The 16,797-nt window shown below is 34.9% G+C and overlaps 1 protein-coding gene across 1 annotated transcript; it reads left to right on the top strand.

The window, feature by feature from the left end:
• Window positions 1–8,465: 8,465 nt before the first annotated feature.
• On the top strand, window positions 8,466–14,979 carry LOC136816939 (vesicle-trafficking protein SEC22a-like). Its single transcript, XM_067073280.1, has 6 exons — window positions 8,466–8,683; window positions 9,305–9,468; window positions 12,632–12,868; window positions 13,325–13,452; window positions 13,886–13,945; window positions 14,195–14,979. Exons 1-6 carry the CDS (start codon window positions 8,508–8,510, stop codon window positions 14,393–14,395), a joined length of 966 nt encoding a protein of 321 aa, XP_066929381.1. The 5' UTR covers window positions 8,466–8,507; the 3' UTR covers window positions 14,396–14,979.
• Window positions 14,980–16,797: the final 1,818 nt, after the last annotated feature.

Raw genomic sequence — 16,797 nt, 5'->3', positions numbered from 1 at the left:
AATACAGGGGGCACACTATAGGCTACAGGAACTGATGAAAGCAAGCAATTAAGGCCTATATTTTTGGTTTCTCTGAAGGAAAAAAGGTATAGGAAGCTTTACTGAAGGAAGGATAAGTCTGGGGCTATATATTTAAAAGTTATGGACAAAAAAAGGCACTTTTTTGGGTGATAATTAAGATTTTACTTAGAAACTTTAATTCTCTTACCCCCGTCTCGGCCCTCTGATATGAGCAAGGGAACCATGTTGGCCACCCCTACTGAAAATTTCAGATCAAAACAAACAAGGAATTAATTTCTGTAACTCGAAGAAAATTGGAAAAAGCTGGTTTTTGACTGTTTCTAATCCTGAAGTGCTATTTTTTGGTAAAAGCTATACAATTTATGTTTGGATTTCTAGAAATAGGGTGGGGCGTCAGATGTCAAAGTCAGAAAATTCAAGATGTAGTGTTTTTTTATGAAAATTTAACCTATTGTGAGGCATTCTGCGCAATTTTTAAGGTCAGAAGTCCAAAATTGGCCGAACCCCCCCTGTGGGTACAGAACACGTGGTACCTCAAAAACCACATTTTCACTTAACGCCTTTTAGATTATCATATGTATGTATCAGAAGTGTAACAATTACATTTCTGGTATGCTTAATAAATTCTCTCAAACTTTTAATGCAAACATATTTGATTTAATCAAACAAGTCACCTCAAATTAGCTAATTCTGCAACTTTTCTCCTTCAATTTTTGCAAAAATCTGAACAAATTGCAGTTCTTGAACATAAGTTTGCATCTGGTGGTTCAAAAGTATCTTCTGTATAAGGAGTATGAACCCAAGGAACAAAAATGTATTTTAATTCCTTCATTCACTGACACTTCACTGCTAAAATACATTACCAAAAGAATGAAGAAATTGTGTTTTTGAGGTACATAAGTCGAAATTTTGAAAAATGCTTGAAATTAAGCTAAATATCAGATCAGATAATCATTATACCATCTCATATACTTGTAAAGGACAATTGAGGCCTTTCAAGTAAAAAAAACCCTATGAAAACAAGAAATATCTAATTGTGGGTTTTGAGGTACATGACAATGAAATACTATTATCCGAATAGAAATCATCTTATAAAATACAATATGAACAAAAAATATATGATAAGGGTTTTCAACAAAATATTTTAACATGAAATTAATACAACTAAGCTTTAGGTAATAATAAATATCAATAGTTTCATAACAATCTACTCTAATTATACTTCCAACAACAATCTTAAAATGTTCTTTAATTTTAATACAACATGAACAGAAATAAAACTTTCAACGAAAAATTTTAACAAAAGATCAATACAACTAGCCTTAGGGAATACAAATAAGTTTCTTTCATAGCAATTCTACTCTATTAATACTTCCAACAATCTTAAAATGTTCTTTAATTTTGTTATAATCTGGCACATCAAAAGAGTTTGAGCCCTTGTATGTAACGGTAAGAGGACCATAGATTAAGTCCAATATTCCAAAATTCCACTCATCACGTTGGTGTTGTGGAGGTTCTTCCAATACTGTTTCTGAACCAATTTTAGGTTTCAAGCAAATAATTAATAGACTTTCTACTGGGTCCATCTTTGTCCTCTAAAAATCTTTTAATTGCTTTTCCAATGAAAAGCATTGGCATTTTGTCTCCTCTGTAAACTGCAGCATACCATTTTTCAACAACATCCTCTTCTTTATTTGGAGGGGACAAAAACTTCCAGAGGACTTTCATTGTATCAAGAGCAGCAGTTTTAGGATCTATGATTTCTTCATTGTATTCACTATTAGAAATTTCTGACATCTCACTGTCCGAGCTTTCTAACATATCTATACCATTCTCATCAGAATCAGTATCATCTGATTCAATATGATCATCGTCATCATCTTTGAGCAAATCCTTTAGTTTCTTTCGAGTAGTTGTCTTTCGAGTAGTTGTCTTTCTTTCTTTCTTGTCAATTGTGTCATATGCTGGAACAATCATAGTTGGTTTAACACCATCAATACCTTTGCATGACATCTTTGAGCAAATTGATTTAAGGATGTCATGGCAATTCGGGCACTGCTTTAAGCCGGTTGCTTCACACGCCTTCTTTTTACAAAAACATTCATCGTAAAAATGAAGAAGCTAAACCTTAGCTTCTTCCTCCATCTTCTTATCTGCTTCTTTTTCCTTTGAGAGCTGTAAAACCCCTTTTGCCTTCATTGATCCGTGGGTATGAGTCAGCTTGTTGCATGCTTTTGACATTTTTGGTTTTGCTTTTTTAACTGTTAGTAGGCCTGGAACTTTCTCTAGATCCAAAGTCTTTTCATTTAAATCGTGGATTAGGGCCGTAGCTTTTTCAAAAAGATAAAATTCTAGACAATTAGCTTACTGAAAAATATCTTTCATGTTTACAAGCATCTAACAAGAGAATTAAACAAGCTACACTAATAATACTATGAAATAGAAAACTCTGGTCTGTTAAGAACAGGATTTGATATTCATTTTTGAGATATCTTCAACTGATTTTCCAGCATTTAGGTATTCCCATTGTGGTTTTTGAGGTACCTACATTGCTGGATTTGTGGTACAAAGCATGGAAGATCTAAACATAAGTTTGCAAACTATTATTGAATCTGTAAGGGATTTATTATAATGAAAAACTACAAAATATAAACAGCTAACACCACATATTAAACACATTGAAAATTAAAATTTGAAGTTTTTACCCCCTAGGAAGAACTTTTGTGATGCTAATGCACCATAAATGAGAAAAGAAATCCCACTTAATACCATCTCTCTAATTTTACAGCCATTATAAAATTAGTGTGGTTTTTGAGGTACGCCTACCTGTACTGATTCGCACTATAGGCAAAAATTGGAAAAAAATGGCATTTTCAGTCCTTTTCAGGCCTGTAAACATGTCAAAACTATTGCAAATCTTATTTTTTTCATTTGCTGTACTAAATTTTACGAAGAAACAACAAAATAATCATATTGGATTGAAAATTGCGCCCATTGCAGCCATAAACGAGCCGTTTTAAGCCAATTTTGGGTGGCAAAATGCTTTTTAAGGCCATTTTGCAAGTTCATAAACTTTAAAATGATTGATCCACACGTCTGAAATTTTCAGAGATGGAAGTCTCCAATGAAGCCTTTAAGCAAAATGAATTTCTAGTTTTTCACTTTTTTCAAAAATTCATAATGGCATCTTCAAAAATCGCTTTTTAGCAACAAAAAAATCATATTTAAACATCCTTATGTCCGCCATTATGGAAATAAAATCCCTGCTAAGAGCCATTTTTCAGGCAAAAACCCTAATTTGGACTGTAAAAATCTCTAAAATGACAATAGACATTGGATTTTCAATCCAATATGATTATTTTGTTGTTTCTTCATAAAATTTTTAATACAGTACAGCAAATGAAAAAAATGCAATAGTTTTGACATGTTTACAGGCCTGAAAAGGCCAGAAAATGCCATTTTTTCCAATTTTTGCCTACTGTATAGTGCAAATCAGTACCCCCAGGGGGGTTCGGCCAATTTTGGACTTCTGGCCTTAGAAATTGCGCAGAATGCCTCACAATAGGTTAAATTTTCATAAAAAACACTACATTATGAATTTTCTGACTTTGCCCCAAAAATGACTGTTGACGCCCTACCCTACTAGAAAGCTTACCCATTCATTGTCACATGAGGTTGCCGCATTTCCAATGGCCCTTCTTTTTGGCACCCGTGGCCTCTCAGTGCTTTGTACGATGGGCGGCCAGGCCATATTTAAGAAAGGCACGGCAGCGTCCGTTGGTGGCCAAAAAGGGCACTTTTTAAGGTGTTGTTCCACTAAAAAGGCAGTTTTTACCAATATTTTAGTAATTTCAGGAGGGGCAGCGTCCGATAACCGGACGCTTAAAGGGCATGAAGAATGGCCTGGCGGCTATAAAATAACAACCTTCATATATTTGTTTCAATCTGTGATCCGTGGTATAGGTTATTTCTCATCTTCAATTTACTGAAGCAGGAATTTGATGCGAGAGTTACATTGTCAACAAAGTGCCGTAAAAAATCATTGAATAAAAGAAAACTTAAAATCTTAAATATTTTCATTTTGAATAATAGGTGCAAAAAAGTGAAACATAGAAAAGTTGCTTTAATCAAAATATGGGATTTGGGAAATCTTCTATGTTCTGTTTTTTTGCACAAACCCCTGTAACTATGGGCGAGCACCCTGCTGTTAAGATGTTGGCTTGAAATCGAAAATGAAACCACTCAAAACAAAAGTAAAATCAGCCCGTACTCGAAATCCCGTAATCTTAATATACAAGTTTAAGTCTATACTAGCAGTTAAAATGTCCGACATTGGATTTGACGAATGCATCAGTATTCCGACAACGAGTAAAAAAAAACGAAATATTAATCACCGAAGAGGAGGTACATTTTTTATAAGCAACCACCCCACGTGCTTATAAAAATCCAAAGTTCCGACTTTTCTTAAATTTTTGGAAGCTTATTAGGATTAGGCTTTCAAGAGTCAAGAAATTGGATTTAGCTGTTTTTATGACCCTTCTTTTGGGGGAGGCTGGGTGATTTACAACCCTTATAGCATAATTTTGAACATGCAAAAATGGACCCTTAAAGACGGTGCATTCTTTTTGCTATAAGTTATCTTTACACAAATTTGATTGATCCTTTATTTCTAATTATGTCAAAATGCCGCCAAAATGAACTTTTATTAATATTATCTCAGTGAAAAGCACTTATTCAACATTCGACACTCTAAAATCTTTCGTTTTCGGACAAAAGTGACGTTGGAAAAAAAGACTTCTAAATTGTAAATTTATTTTATAGATTCGGACTATTTTACTCTTTTAAGTTTTACTAGAAAGTGTCGGACTAGTGACATGCACCCGAATTTCGCGGTACCTTTTGGTAAGGTAGGGGCTTCTTCATAAAAACAAAAGACATATCTGGACTTATTTCGTACTTTCCAGTCTCTTTTTCTGACTTCCTGATCCTGGTTCTGGTGAGTTATCTTCTATGTTTTCTAACGACTAATGACTTACCAAAAGATCGCCGCCAGTGGGATTCGAACTCACCAAATGCAAAGTTCTGTTATTTGGAAACCCAATGCCTTATCCACAGCGCCACGGATTCATGCTAGGAAAGTGTTTCTGATGGCTATTTATATTGTACAAACTACAGACCAGACTATATTAAGAGAAAGTCCCAAAAGAGTGCTTTTTTCGAGCTCCAACCCTAGCCCTAACTGACAATAACCCAATTCCTAGCCAATCTGATACCGTGAGATTGGGTAACTTGCATCAGTGGAGGCTAACATGCATAGCCCTCAAATGAAAGACCTGGAAGGTCATTAAAATACAACTACGCAGCTCCGCTCGCAGCTCTACTCTATCATTTTTGTTTTGATTTAATTTTGTAGTTACCCAATCTCACGGTACGTAGCCACACCCAAACCACACCCATACCCAACCCTACCAGGTCGTCTGAATAAATCTACTTAGTTTCCCATTTGGAATGCCCGTGTGTGGTTTTTGCTAATATTTGAATCTTAGCGGAATCATTTTCATAGTTAAAAGGGGTCCACACAATTGCCTTTGGGAATAGGGAAAAATTCGAGTTTTAGGTGGGAGCAAGGATTCAAGTTATCAGTTGGAGGTTTTAGATACTGCTGGGACCTCATTTTTTGGTGGGACCTGGACCCCTTTGCACACTATGTCCAAAGTACTGTTATGATATAAGCTAAGTGTCATCAATGGGGAATTTAGTAGAGCATATCGTCTCGCAATGTCATTCAAGGATGAGCTACTTTAATCGTAGAAATTTTAGCGAGACTAATTTTAGTGTTTTAGCGAGTTTTCCCTATTTTCGCTAAAATAAATCTTGCTAAAACACGCCAAATCGACAGATCGCTAAAATTTATCCACGCGAAATTTCTGGTTATATTGCCTTGATACATTTTTATCAATAGGAATGGTTTCAGTGCAAAGAAATGCTAGAAAACGAATTCAGTCAATAATGAAATACGAGTATTCGCTAAAATTTATCCACGCGAAATCTTTTGAAATCGTGATTCGCTAAAATAAATCCAAAGAAAATCAAGATTTTTCTGGCTCGCTAATATACGCTAAAATTAGTCTCACTAAAATTTCTACGATTAAAGTAGTTAGAATCAGATCTAAATATTCAAATGCTGGTTATCCTGAAAATTTTGTTGAATCTCAAATCAGTTTGAAAGAATACAGGAAAAGTGTGTTTCCATTTCGGAAAGTAGTTTTCAGATTTACATTGATCTGAATTTGGCTTTGAACAGAAGCTGTTATTCGTTGAAGCGGTATGAACTTACGAAAGAAGGGACAAAGGTGAAGCTCGAGTTAATTTTCTAGAAGAGAACAACATTTTTAATGACTTTCAAAATGGCTTTCGACAAGGTAGATCTTGCCTGAGTCAGCTTCTTGAACACAATCCTATCGTACCTTGAGAGAGGTATCAATGTCAACACAATTTTATTCAATTTTGACGTCTTCTTGAGTTCTTTGCACCACAATTTATTTAGACTTTAGCAAAGCATTTGACAAAGTTGATCATGCAATTTCGCTCCATAAAATGGCTCAGCTCAGAATCAAAGGAAAGCTATTGAGATGGATTGAATCGTTTCTGAAAGACAGAAAGCAATCTATTGTTGGAAACGGCTTCAAATCCCAAAGTGCTCCTGTCATTATCAGGAGTATCTCAAGTAACAGTACTTGGGCCAAATTTTTCTTCTGATGATAAACCGATATTGATGAAAATATCTGGTATTCCATTATTGCAAACTTTGCCTCAGAATACATTTTTTGTTTAGAATTTAAAACAGTTAAGCGATATATTTTGGTGGTCACCATTCTCAAGCTTATAAAAAATACAAGTTTTTTCGAGTTTAAAATTAAAATCGATTAAAAACATTTAAAAACAAAAGAAAATGCATAAATATCTGTAGATAGAAATTTGTATTTTATCTACATGTAGATAGAAATTTGTGAAATCTGACAGAACACTTGTATTTTTTATAAGCTTGAGAATGGTGATACCACCGAAATATATCGCTTATATAGCTGTTTTAAATTTTAGACTTTGAAAAATGGCTTCAAACTAAAACTTTATTTTTGTTTTTTTGGGAAAATTTCCTTTTGTCATTTTTAAAGGAAAATAAGCATTTCTCACAATTAGCTCCGTAACAATGTACAATGGTGATACTCTACTATAGGGTTTTTTGACTTTGTGTGCAATGTTGATTAGTTTTCTTTGCTTAAGGATGGAAGGGAAGGTACGTCATGTTAAAGGTGGCTGAAATTACTTTCCCTGAAAATTTGAAAATTCGGAATTTTGTTTTTTTGGGGAAATTCCCTTTTATAATCGTATAGGGATTTTGAAGATAGGCCGTGGCCAGTGGATTGTTAATGTTTCAAAAATAAAGAAAAAATTCAAAATGTCTGGGACCAACTTTTTGATATGTTTCTTACTCAATTTGCGGGTGCTGATTCGGAATTTGAATGTTACCAAGCTTGAAAACCCGCAGTTTTTGCGTAATTTGTGATTTTTTGCTATTTTAGGCAAAATTGTAAGCCCTGAAAATTCGTGATTTTTGGGGGGTCTTCAAAATCAAAAAAGACCTATACCACGTGATAGAGCTCTTCCAACTGAGCAAAAAAATGTATATCAAAGTCTCAACTTTCCTAGATCAAAAGTTATGGGCGTTTTTGTGGTAAAAAAGTGCTATAATTTTGCATAAATTATACAGATTGTGGTGAAATTCCCTGTTTTCAATCAATTTTTGACCATAAAATCGTCAATAACTTTTGATCTAGAAAAGTTGAGACTTTGATATAATACATTTTTTTGCTCAGTTTGAAGAGCTTTATCACGTGGTATAGTTCTTTTTTGATTTTGAAGACACAAGATTTTTTATCATTTTGATCCAGTAACCTGCCATATTGGTATTTTACAGACCAGAATTTATTAAAGGGTAACAAAGAAGTCAATAATCTGCAATAATTATTTAAAAACCTACTCATTTTCAAATGATATCTTGTGATTGGAAAGTACGATGGACTTAAAAATTTGAACAGTGATAGATAATGATAATGTAAACTAAGATTTTATTGTTTTGATCCAGTCACCTGATTGATTGGTATTTTACAGACCAGAATTCATTAAAGGGTTAGTTTTTAATGTATCATTACAAAATCAACCTCCCAACCTAATTTAGATTATATATCATGATTTGAAAGTGCATTTTCTTACCATTGTTGCCATTTTTTCAATTTTATTTGGCGTCTAGATAATATGTACCCCTTTCCCAAAAATTTTCTCAATCAGCTCTTCTTAATAAACAAAGGACGTGAAAATAATGAGAACTCTTTACAATTTATGATTTGGTGGTTTTTCAAAGGAAAACAAAATCATGTTATTATTGGAAACTAAATTTTCTTCTTCCAGATAAAAAGATAATAAATATGATAAGATTTGCAGTGGTGCACCGAGCGAAAGATGGCCTTGCATTGTCTGCTTCAACTGATGTGGACTCAGGGGTTGAGTTGAGAGACAGCAAAAGATATGCCAAAATACTTTCGCGCAAAGCAAGACAGTTTCCTGTTCGATGTACCATGACAGTTGGTAGATTCAAGATATAGTATGTACTCTGTTCTTTTCCATGAACCTTATTGTGCAACCAATATGGGGAAATCTTGAAAGAATGAAACATTTATTTTAAAATTCGAAGTCAAAAAAATACATTACTTCAACGGGAAGAATGAAGGCTTTTTTAGTTAATTGTATAAAGCCTGAAGCAAACTTCTCAGGAGGAACAAAATCCCTTAGTATCAAAATCACTGAAAAATTTATAAATATCTCAAAATAATACAGATTTTTTCCAATAAACACCTGTATGACAAATTATCAAGGAACTTGTTTGATTTCTTGCCTTTTTTGCCAACTTGTTTTCCTCAATTGATTGGGTGCTGTATTTACTTTTTAATAAACAAGGAGGTTTACTGAAAACCTATTTCGCCTCTTATTATTCGATTTAAACGATTGAAAAGGAAAATGTATGTCACGTGATCTCCCAGAAAAGAAATACCAAAATGCTAAGTTTCATAAAAGAAAGATACTGTATCCGCTCTTTATTATTATTAAGTTTCATAAAAGAATTAGGTTCCAAATTAAGTTCTAAGATTAATATAATTGCTAATAATGAAGATCACATAAGTGAACCTAGAACTTCATTTCAAAAATGCTTTTCCTGTTTTTTTAGCTTTACAACAGAAGTTGGTGTATGTTTCTTAATGATTTGTGAGATCAACTTGGCAGCAGTGTTGGCGTTCAGTTTTGTGGACGAATTGAAGAGAGAGTTCACCACACAATACACAAGGGGAGCTGTAGATAAAGCCATTCGACCCTACTCTTTTATCGCTTTCGGTAAGAGTTTCCTTTCAAGCTTTTTTAGATATATCTGTCAAGTGAAAAACTTTTTACTAAACTACATGTATAGTATTAGAAAAAAGGTAGGGGAACCAGTCTTGATAGAGACACTTGGAGATAATTGATCTAATATTAAAACTTTTTGGATTAAATCCCATTTTTAAGTATATACTGGAAAAATATGGTTTTTAAAGGTTTTGTTTTTAAATAAGAGTGATACGTCGTTTGTTTACTCGTCAATTTTTTGACAAGCTTTTTCACATTGGATTGACACGGATGTGGAGCAAGATTGGTCAGAAAGAGAAAAAAGAAAAACATTTAATTTAGTACTAAATCGAACACGATAAAACAAAAGGAAACACCGGCCATGATATAAGACATATGCGTCAAATCTGAAACGGGAAAACGTAAAAAACTTGAAAACAGTTTTCTAGAATTATTTCAGCTATTTTAAATCGCGAATAGCCCCCAATTTTCTTGTTGGACTTGATTAGGCTTTTCCTCTATGTTTTTTGTTTGCTAAGAGGACAAGGTGATAGTCGGTTGTATTTTCAAAAATTGATTTCATTTTGTTTGACAAATTGAATTTGGTTTGTTGTTGATCTTCTGTTTCTATGCCCGCCATCTTGTTTATGTAACGTTGACTGGTCGTGAAGTGAAGTGACCAGTACTCACTTCAGCAATAAGAACAACTTGAAAAGTCAATGTAAATCTTTTTGAACAATCATTGTGTATAATAGGAGGGTTATATCACTCTAAGAGAACTGTCGTTGGTGATGCTCAAGATTTGAAGCTTCTTAACAGGGAGGTTTTTTAATGTCCAACCTGGAGATCACATTTGATGGCTTTTGGCTAAACTGGATGTCAATCGCCTACTGAGTTGCCCATCAATGTGGAACGCGGGGGAAGGGAAGCCTTCTCACAAAGGCATCAAAATCCGACGTTACAAAGATGACGGCAGTTCAATGACTTCAAAAAAGACGAACAAATGGTATCTGATCCTTTTTTTGTCAGGGTACTTTTTGCCGCTATCAGTAGGCACAAGGAATGAGGTTTTAATTAATGAAGAAAACTTTTAATTTTTTTCATTTTGCAATTTATTTCATGTTGGTTTGACACAGTATAGTAAAATACAAATTGATACCAATATAATGAAAAAAAAGTTCAACATTTAAATTTTTTAATCCTCAAAAATGTTCAACATTCGAATTTCTTGACCCTAGAAAATGTTCAGCATTTGAATTTATTGACTTTCAAAGGTTCGTCACTCGCCACAACACGGTTAGCGGCGGAAGCAGTGAAATCTAATCTGGTGACCGCCTCAATCTCGCATCTTGCAAACAAGGAGACAAACATTTTGGCCATGTTCAGTGAGATGTACTGTCCCAAACATTTTCGATTGTTCACTTTCGGTCTTTGGTTGAACGGACCTCCAAAAGCAATGAAATTTTCTTTGATGTGATCTTGACTTCCGGTGACGCTAAACAGATTCGGTAAACGGAAAGTCTCTGGATCTCTTTGTGTTCCGTACGAAAAACCGGTCAGAAATGAACCTTTTTTCACCTTGTATCTTCCTTGTAATGAGTCCAACAGGAAATCCTTCTTGGCTCGTCTGAAGACTTGAGTGACCGGAGGAAGAAAGCGGAAGACCTCAACCACGAACCGGTCCACCACATCAAACGCTTCTAATTTTTCGCCCATGTTCTGCCCGTCCATTCGATTGAAGATGTCTACTTCATTCGAAATCCTCCCTTTTGTACGTTCGTCCAAATTCAAGAAGAGGGGAATTGTGGAAGATAAACCGCTTCTTAATGCGAAAGCTGAGAAAACGAAGACGAAGAAAAGAGCCTCACTTTTCAAGGTGTCTGCGCTTCGTTTATCTCGCTTCAAGAGTTTGGGAAGAACGTTCTTCGCCCACGGTGTACTTTCTAGGTAAGCGTACATTTGATCGGTAACCTGCTGACCCAAAGCATCGAATTTGAGATCCGGAGTACTCTTCGGTGTTACTCCTTTACTGAACCAGATGAAGAATATTTTGAGGTCCAAATCGAAAGGTTTATCTAAGAAGAATTCGCTGAGCGTGCGAACGGTGACGGCATCAATCAGGTTTTCGACGTTCGTTTGATTGTCTTTGATGAGAGGAAGAACGCTTTGCCAGTGTTTCTTCAGCAAGTTGAACAAACCTTCGTTCCCATACTTCTTTTCTGCGCGTCTTAGAATGCGCCACATGCCTCTCTTCTTTCGAATTTTCTCAAAACCGTTGGTGGAAGCGGAAGAGAGATAACCTTTCAAATTGAATGCGTTTACGGTAAACAAGCCGGCGTCCGTCGATTTTTCTATCAACGTCTTATCGTACATCACTTGGATTGCCACCGGGTCTCCGAGAATGATCCGCTCTTCAAACAATTTCAACTTGAAAACTCCCAAACCGCTTTCCCTTTGCAATTCATGCAAATAAAATGAGCCTTTGATTTGAGCGAGATTTGCCAGGTTTACCCTTGCATCTGGACTTCCAGCGAAAGGAACTTCTGGATAAGCCTTCGCTCGGCCGCCCTCTTTGTGTTGATTTTGGCGACCATTTCTATAAAAGTGATGACTTGAATACCAAGACGCATCATGGAGAGCTTCATGACCTTCAATGAGAGATAAAATGCTCAAGAACAAGGCCAGCGTTGTTAGTCCTTTCATCTTCAAAATGAATTGAACGAACAAATCAATATCAAGATGTTCTATCATTGTATAAATAGTTTTTTAACAACCGGAAATGGCCAAACCGAGAATTGTAGATCATATTTCCTGAATAAAAAAACATCCTTTTTAAACGTCCAATTTGCAGACCATTGCTCATTAAATGTTATGTAAACAACCATCATATATTTCACATTAAATCATGCAAACCTAGAACAGTTCCAGTAATAATGCCAACGTTCTATTTTTATTTCAGCCATTGATTTTCATTCAACCCGATTCGTCCTACAGTTATCTTTGTCATAGCATTTTGTCATCTCATATTAGACCAACAAATTATTAACTTGCTTGTTTTGATGCGAAGATTTATTTATGCACTTTGAATTGCCAACCCTCTTTTTAAGCATGTGTAGATTGACAAACCCCATTCATGATCATGCGCAGTAAACGTTTTGTCCGTTTCTTTTTTCAGACAGTTTCATTCAGAAGACGAAAACAAAGTACAACAACACACGAACACTTTACACCAGAATCGACCTCACAGACATCAGTGAAGAACTGAAAAATAATCCTCCTTATGAAATCACCGAAAAAGATTTGAATTCGTCTGCAGCGGGAGTTGGAGGGGGTGTCATCCAAAACTCCGTTTCGAATGCCGCGAAAAATATCCTGAAAGCAACTTCAAATGGCAGTGCTACACACATCCTGCGTGAGTTCTTCAAATAGCTATCATTGATCAACGTATGTGCAGCATTTAGATCTCTTTCCACTCGCTTACTACAATCAGGGTCGAAATATATTGGGAATTTAGGTTAGGAATTTTAATTCCTCGTTTTCAGCAATTTAAAGTTCGGGTGAAAAAGTCGCTTTTGGGCAAATTGATATATTTGTTCGAATATTTTAATTTGGGAGGGGTTTATAGACTTCCAGGTTATATTCTGAACCCTATTGGACCATTCTTGGACTTTTAGTTCTTTAGTAATTAAGTCTAGCGTTAAAACTCAGAGTTAAAACTCCACCCGTCCAACCTAATTTAGAGCGCTTCCAAATCGTTTTTGGTTGTAAAGTTTCGTGGAAATTTACCTTTTTTTCAATTATTATGACTTTGATTGTATCTACCCAAGAATATATTATCACGATCTCGTTACCTCTTTTTACTTTTCAGCTCCAAAATTCAAGATGGATGCGATGACAACGAGTAATTATGTGGCGGTGATGGTCTGTTTACTGTGTGGTATCATGAATATCGTTCGTTTGGTCCCATTCCTCTCACAAGTCGACATGGAGGATGAGGTCCGTCCCTTTTTTATCCTTTACACGCTTTTTTTATAAGAATACACTTTATAAGAATGTCCACGATGAAAATGGCCGAAAAATTAAGAATATGGTAAGAATATCACCATCATGGAATTTAGCAACTTAACTTAAGAATGCCATTTTTAATGCATTTTAACCTGTAGATTGCCAATTTCGATCTTAACCTAAGAATACCGTAAGAATATTTTTGGATGATTTTCGTCAAAAAGTTTAGAATATCCATGATGAAATGAAAAAAACACCATTCTTATAAAAAAAAGCATGTATTCTAGAAAGTATCTCAGCTTGAAAATGTTTATTAGCGCATTTGCGGAATTTTTGGCTCATTTTTAACTGAAGAAAGATGAAGATGATGCCATTCTTCTGACGAGGGAAATATTTAACATGTCTCTTTTTTTTTGTTTTGCAGACACATTGGTTATCGATCAGTTTTGCGTTCTTCACTTCAGCAGTTATCAACTTCTTACAGGTAATCACGATCAGTCAATTAACTAAGAGATGGTAGAAAGAATATGTACAGGATGATCTAGTGTCACCTTGCCTAACTCGATCCTTTTAGTCTTCCCATTCCGACCTGTGCATAGTTTTGTGTTTGTTTTTAGTTTGTGGTTGAAAGTTATGTCAGTTAGGAACAGAGAGCTTGTTTGAGATTTGGTTGAATCAGTCTATTCCTGTAAATTCTGCTAAATTTGAATTTGCATTTTTCTATTATTTTCAGTGTTATGTTTTATATTCACCAATTCAAAGAAAGAGCATTGCAAACGTTGGCTGTTTCTTGACTAGTCTGATATCGCTTTATTATTTATTCGACTTGCGAAATATTTATCAGGTCCTTTTCCACTTCTCTGCTTCACTCTTCATGGCATTCAATATTTGGAAGAGACCCATCCTCGGAAAGCTTCCCAATTATAACGTATGATGCTGCTCCAAGTGTTTACGATTTAATCTGAACAAGATTGGAAAGGTTATTTCGTTCTCTCGAAAGGAACAGGAATGCTACTAATAATACTTTAATTATCGGCTCAAGCGAAGGGATTGTTTTTTATGATTATGTTGGTGCTGGAGAAGATATTTTGTTGTTACGTCGAACAGACCAAGAAAGTGGGAGGTTCAAACTTGAGAACTTTAAAGACAAACGGATCATGGTCATAAACAGAGAAAGAAGTTTGCTTATTGCTTCTGATCAAAACAAATTGAACTTTGGGTTTATAGGTTTTTGGTGTACCTACTATGACGATACTGATTGTTTAGGTAATTTATTTAAACAGGAGCTTTGAGAATATTTTGTTTCTCCTAACACTTAGGAGTGACTTGGGGGGGAGGGCTAAATCCTCCAGCGAGATTGAATTTAACAAAAGACTAATCTCTCTTCTTTTCCTCATCCCTTCGAAATATTTTTGAAAACTTTTCGCTTTTTAGAAATTTTGTTGTTCCGCCGTTATTACTGTTGTATAGATTGTCTGAAATTTATTTATTTTTTTGAATTTATAGCGAAATTTATAAAGATCACTTTATCGAAATTTTACAAAAAAAAATAACGACTGCAGAAATTTTCTTCTATTCCTAATATCTTGGAATTAGGGCGTGCTCGTCTAACGTTTACATAATTTTGGCAACCGTAGTGGAGTTAGTGTAGTCGTTTGGCTACGGTGCGAAAGGTCGTTTGGGTAGATGGCTATCGAAAGATGAGCCTTTGTGTCGTCTCCGACTACGGTCGCAGATTTACTTAACCATCTTCTTAGTATCGATTTTCAGATGAGGGGTTTTGAAACGTGACAAAAGTCTGTTTCGTTGATGAAGAAAAAAACTTCGAAAATGAAGAATTGACATGACCAACTTTCAGAAAGAAAAGGAAAAAATTGTTGAATAAAACATGAAATGACGAAAAAAAATCGTCCTAAATTAGAATGATTGATAAATTGTTAACACCTTTTCTTTGCTGAAATTCAAAAGATGTCACCCAGTCATAAACAAAGTTTTTTTGTAAAGTGTTCCATCCAGACACCATTCAGTCCCGCGTGAAAAATGCTTTCCTTTGCCTTAATGTTTCTCTCTGGTCTGTCACAAAGTGTGATTTTTTGTGAGGAAGTTTAGGGGGAATCCCTTACGAGAAATGACGAATAATTTTGAATTTTTTGAAATTGATTCTGGGAGTGTTTTTGCATGGAAATTCAATAAAACGTATAAAAATTATCTAAAAACTATCTTCAAATCTTCTATCGGAAAAATTTAGTGGAATAGATATTGTACAATGAGAGAATTTTTCATGTCGCAATATCAGGTCATTATTAGCAGGGATTGAGAAAACCTTGTGGTTAAGGGATTGTCATTTCATTCTAGTTACACATATAGCACAGTATGGTGCTTGGAAACCAAACATTTTTCCACATCCTTTTCTTTCATGCAATGTTTCAAACTTTCGAAGTGATATTTTGGGTAGCAGGATGTTTCTTTTTGCTTAAGTTTAAATCTTCAACTTAGCGAAAGATTTTTGAAAAAGAAGAATAGTCAAATCCTTTAGATTAACATCATCAAGTCTGTTGCACTTTCTCTCTCTCTTCTGATAACAATCTGAATCTTTCCTCGTCCCCTAACGCTAGCAAACTCAAGAGCTGTGAAATTATGATTGCCAAGTACTCTAATTTCTTTCACTTGAATGTCAACCCTTTACTTCATGTCTGTAAAGTGCTCGATAAACATCTTATAAAAAAGATCTGTAATAAAAAAGGGCCTTACGAATAGCTTGACAACAATTTCCAATGTGTATTTTTTGGCTCATTCGTTTGATAGACCTCGTGATAGACTGTAAAAGACTTAAAATTTAAAAGTCTGGCAAAATGTAAGGGGGAAATATATTTCACAATATTATAAACAATTTTTGCTTAATTCGAATTTTTGAAAACCGTAGGAAACATTTTGATGATTGGGGGGTTGAGATTTAGTGACAGAGGGCGGGTCAACCATGGTTTATAAAATAGTCTTCGGCCCAAGTAAATTAACCATCTAATATGAGTGCCAGGGATAAATATTGAAAATAAATTAGGGAGGTGTTGGACAGTAACCAGCTTTAATTTGGAAGCGAGAGCCTTTTCTGCTCACATATAGAGCTATGTGCCTATTAGTGTAAACAATTTTCCAAAAAAAATCCCCCCGACAGAGCTCATTATTTTCTTTTGTAGCGCAATAATAATTGATTTGATAAACTTTGGTATCCTGCCGTGTGGTGAAAAAGAATTGGATTAATTTCTTAGTCCCGCAAACCTAAACTAAATTTTTGTTCAGAGCAGGTAGATAACATATTTAGTTTGCTTTATCACTTAT

Source organism: Clytia hemisphaerica, unplaced genomic scaffold (genome assembly GCF_902728285.1).
Source record: "Clytia hemisphaerica strain Z4C2 unplaced genomic scaffold, Clytia hemisphaerica genome assembly, whole genome shotgun sequence".
Classification (NCBI taxonomy): domain Eukaryota; kingdom Metazoa; phylum Cnidaria; class Hydrozoa; order Leptothecata; family Clytiidae; genus Clytia; species Clytia hemisphaerica.
Note: the sequence above shows the minus strand (reverse complement) of the source record. Positions and strands in the feature narration are given on the sequence as shown.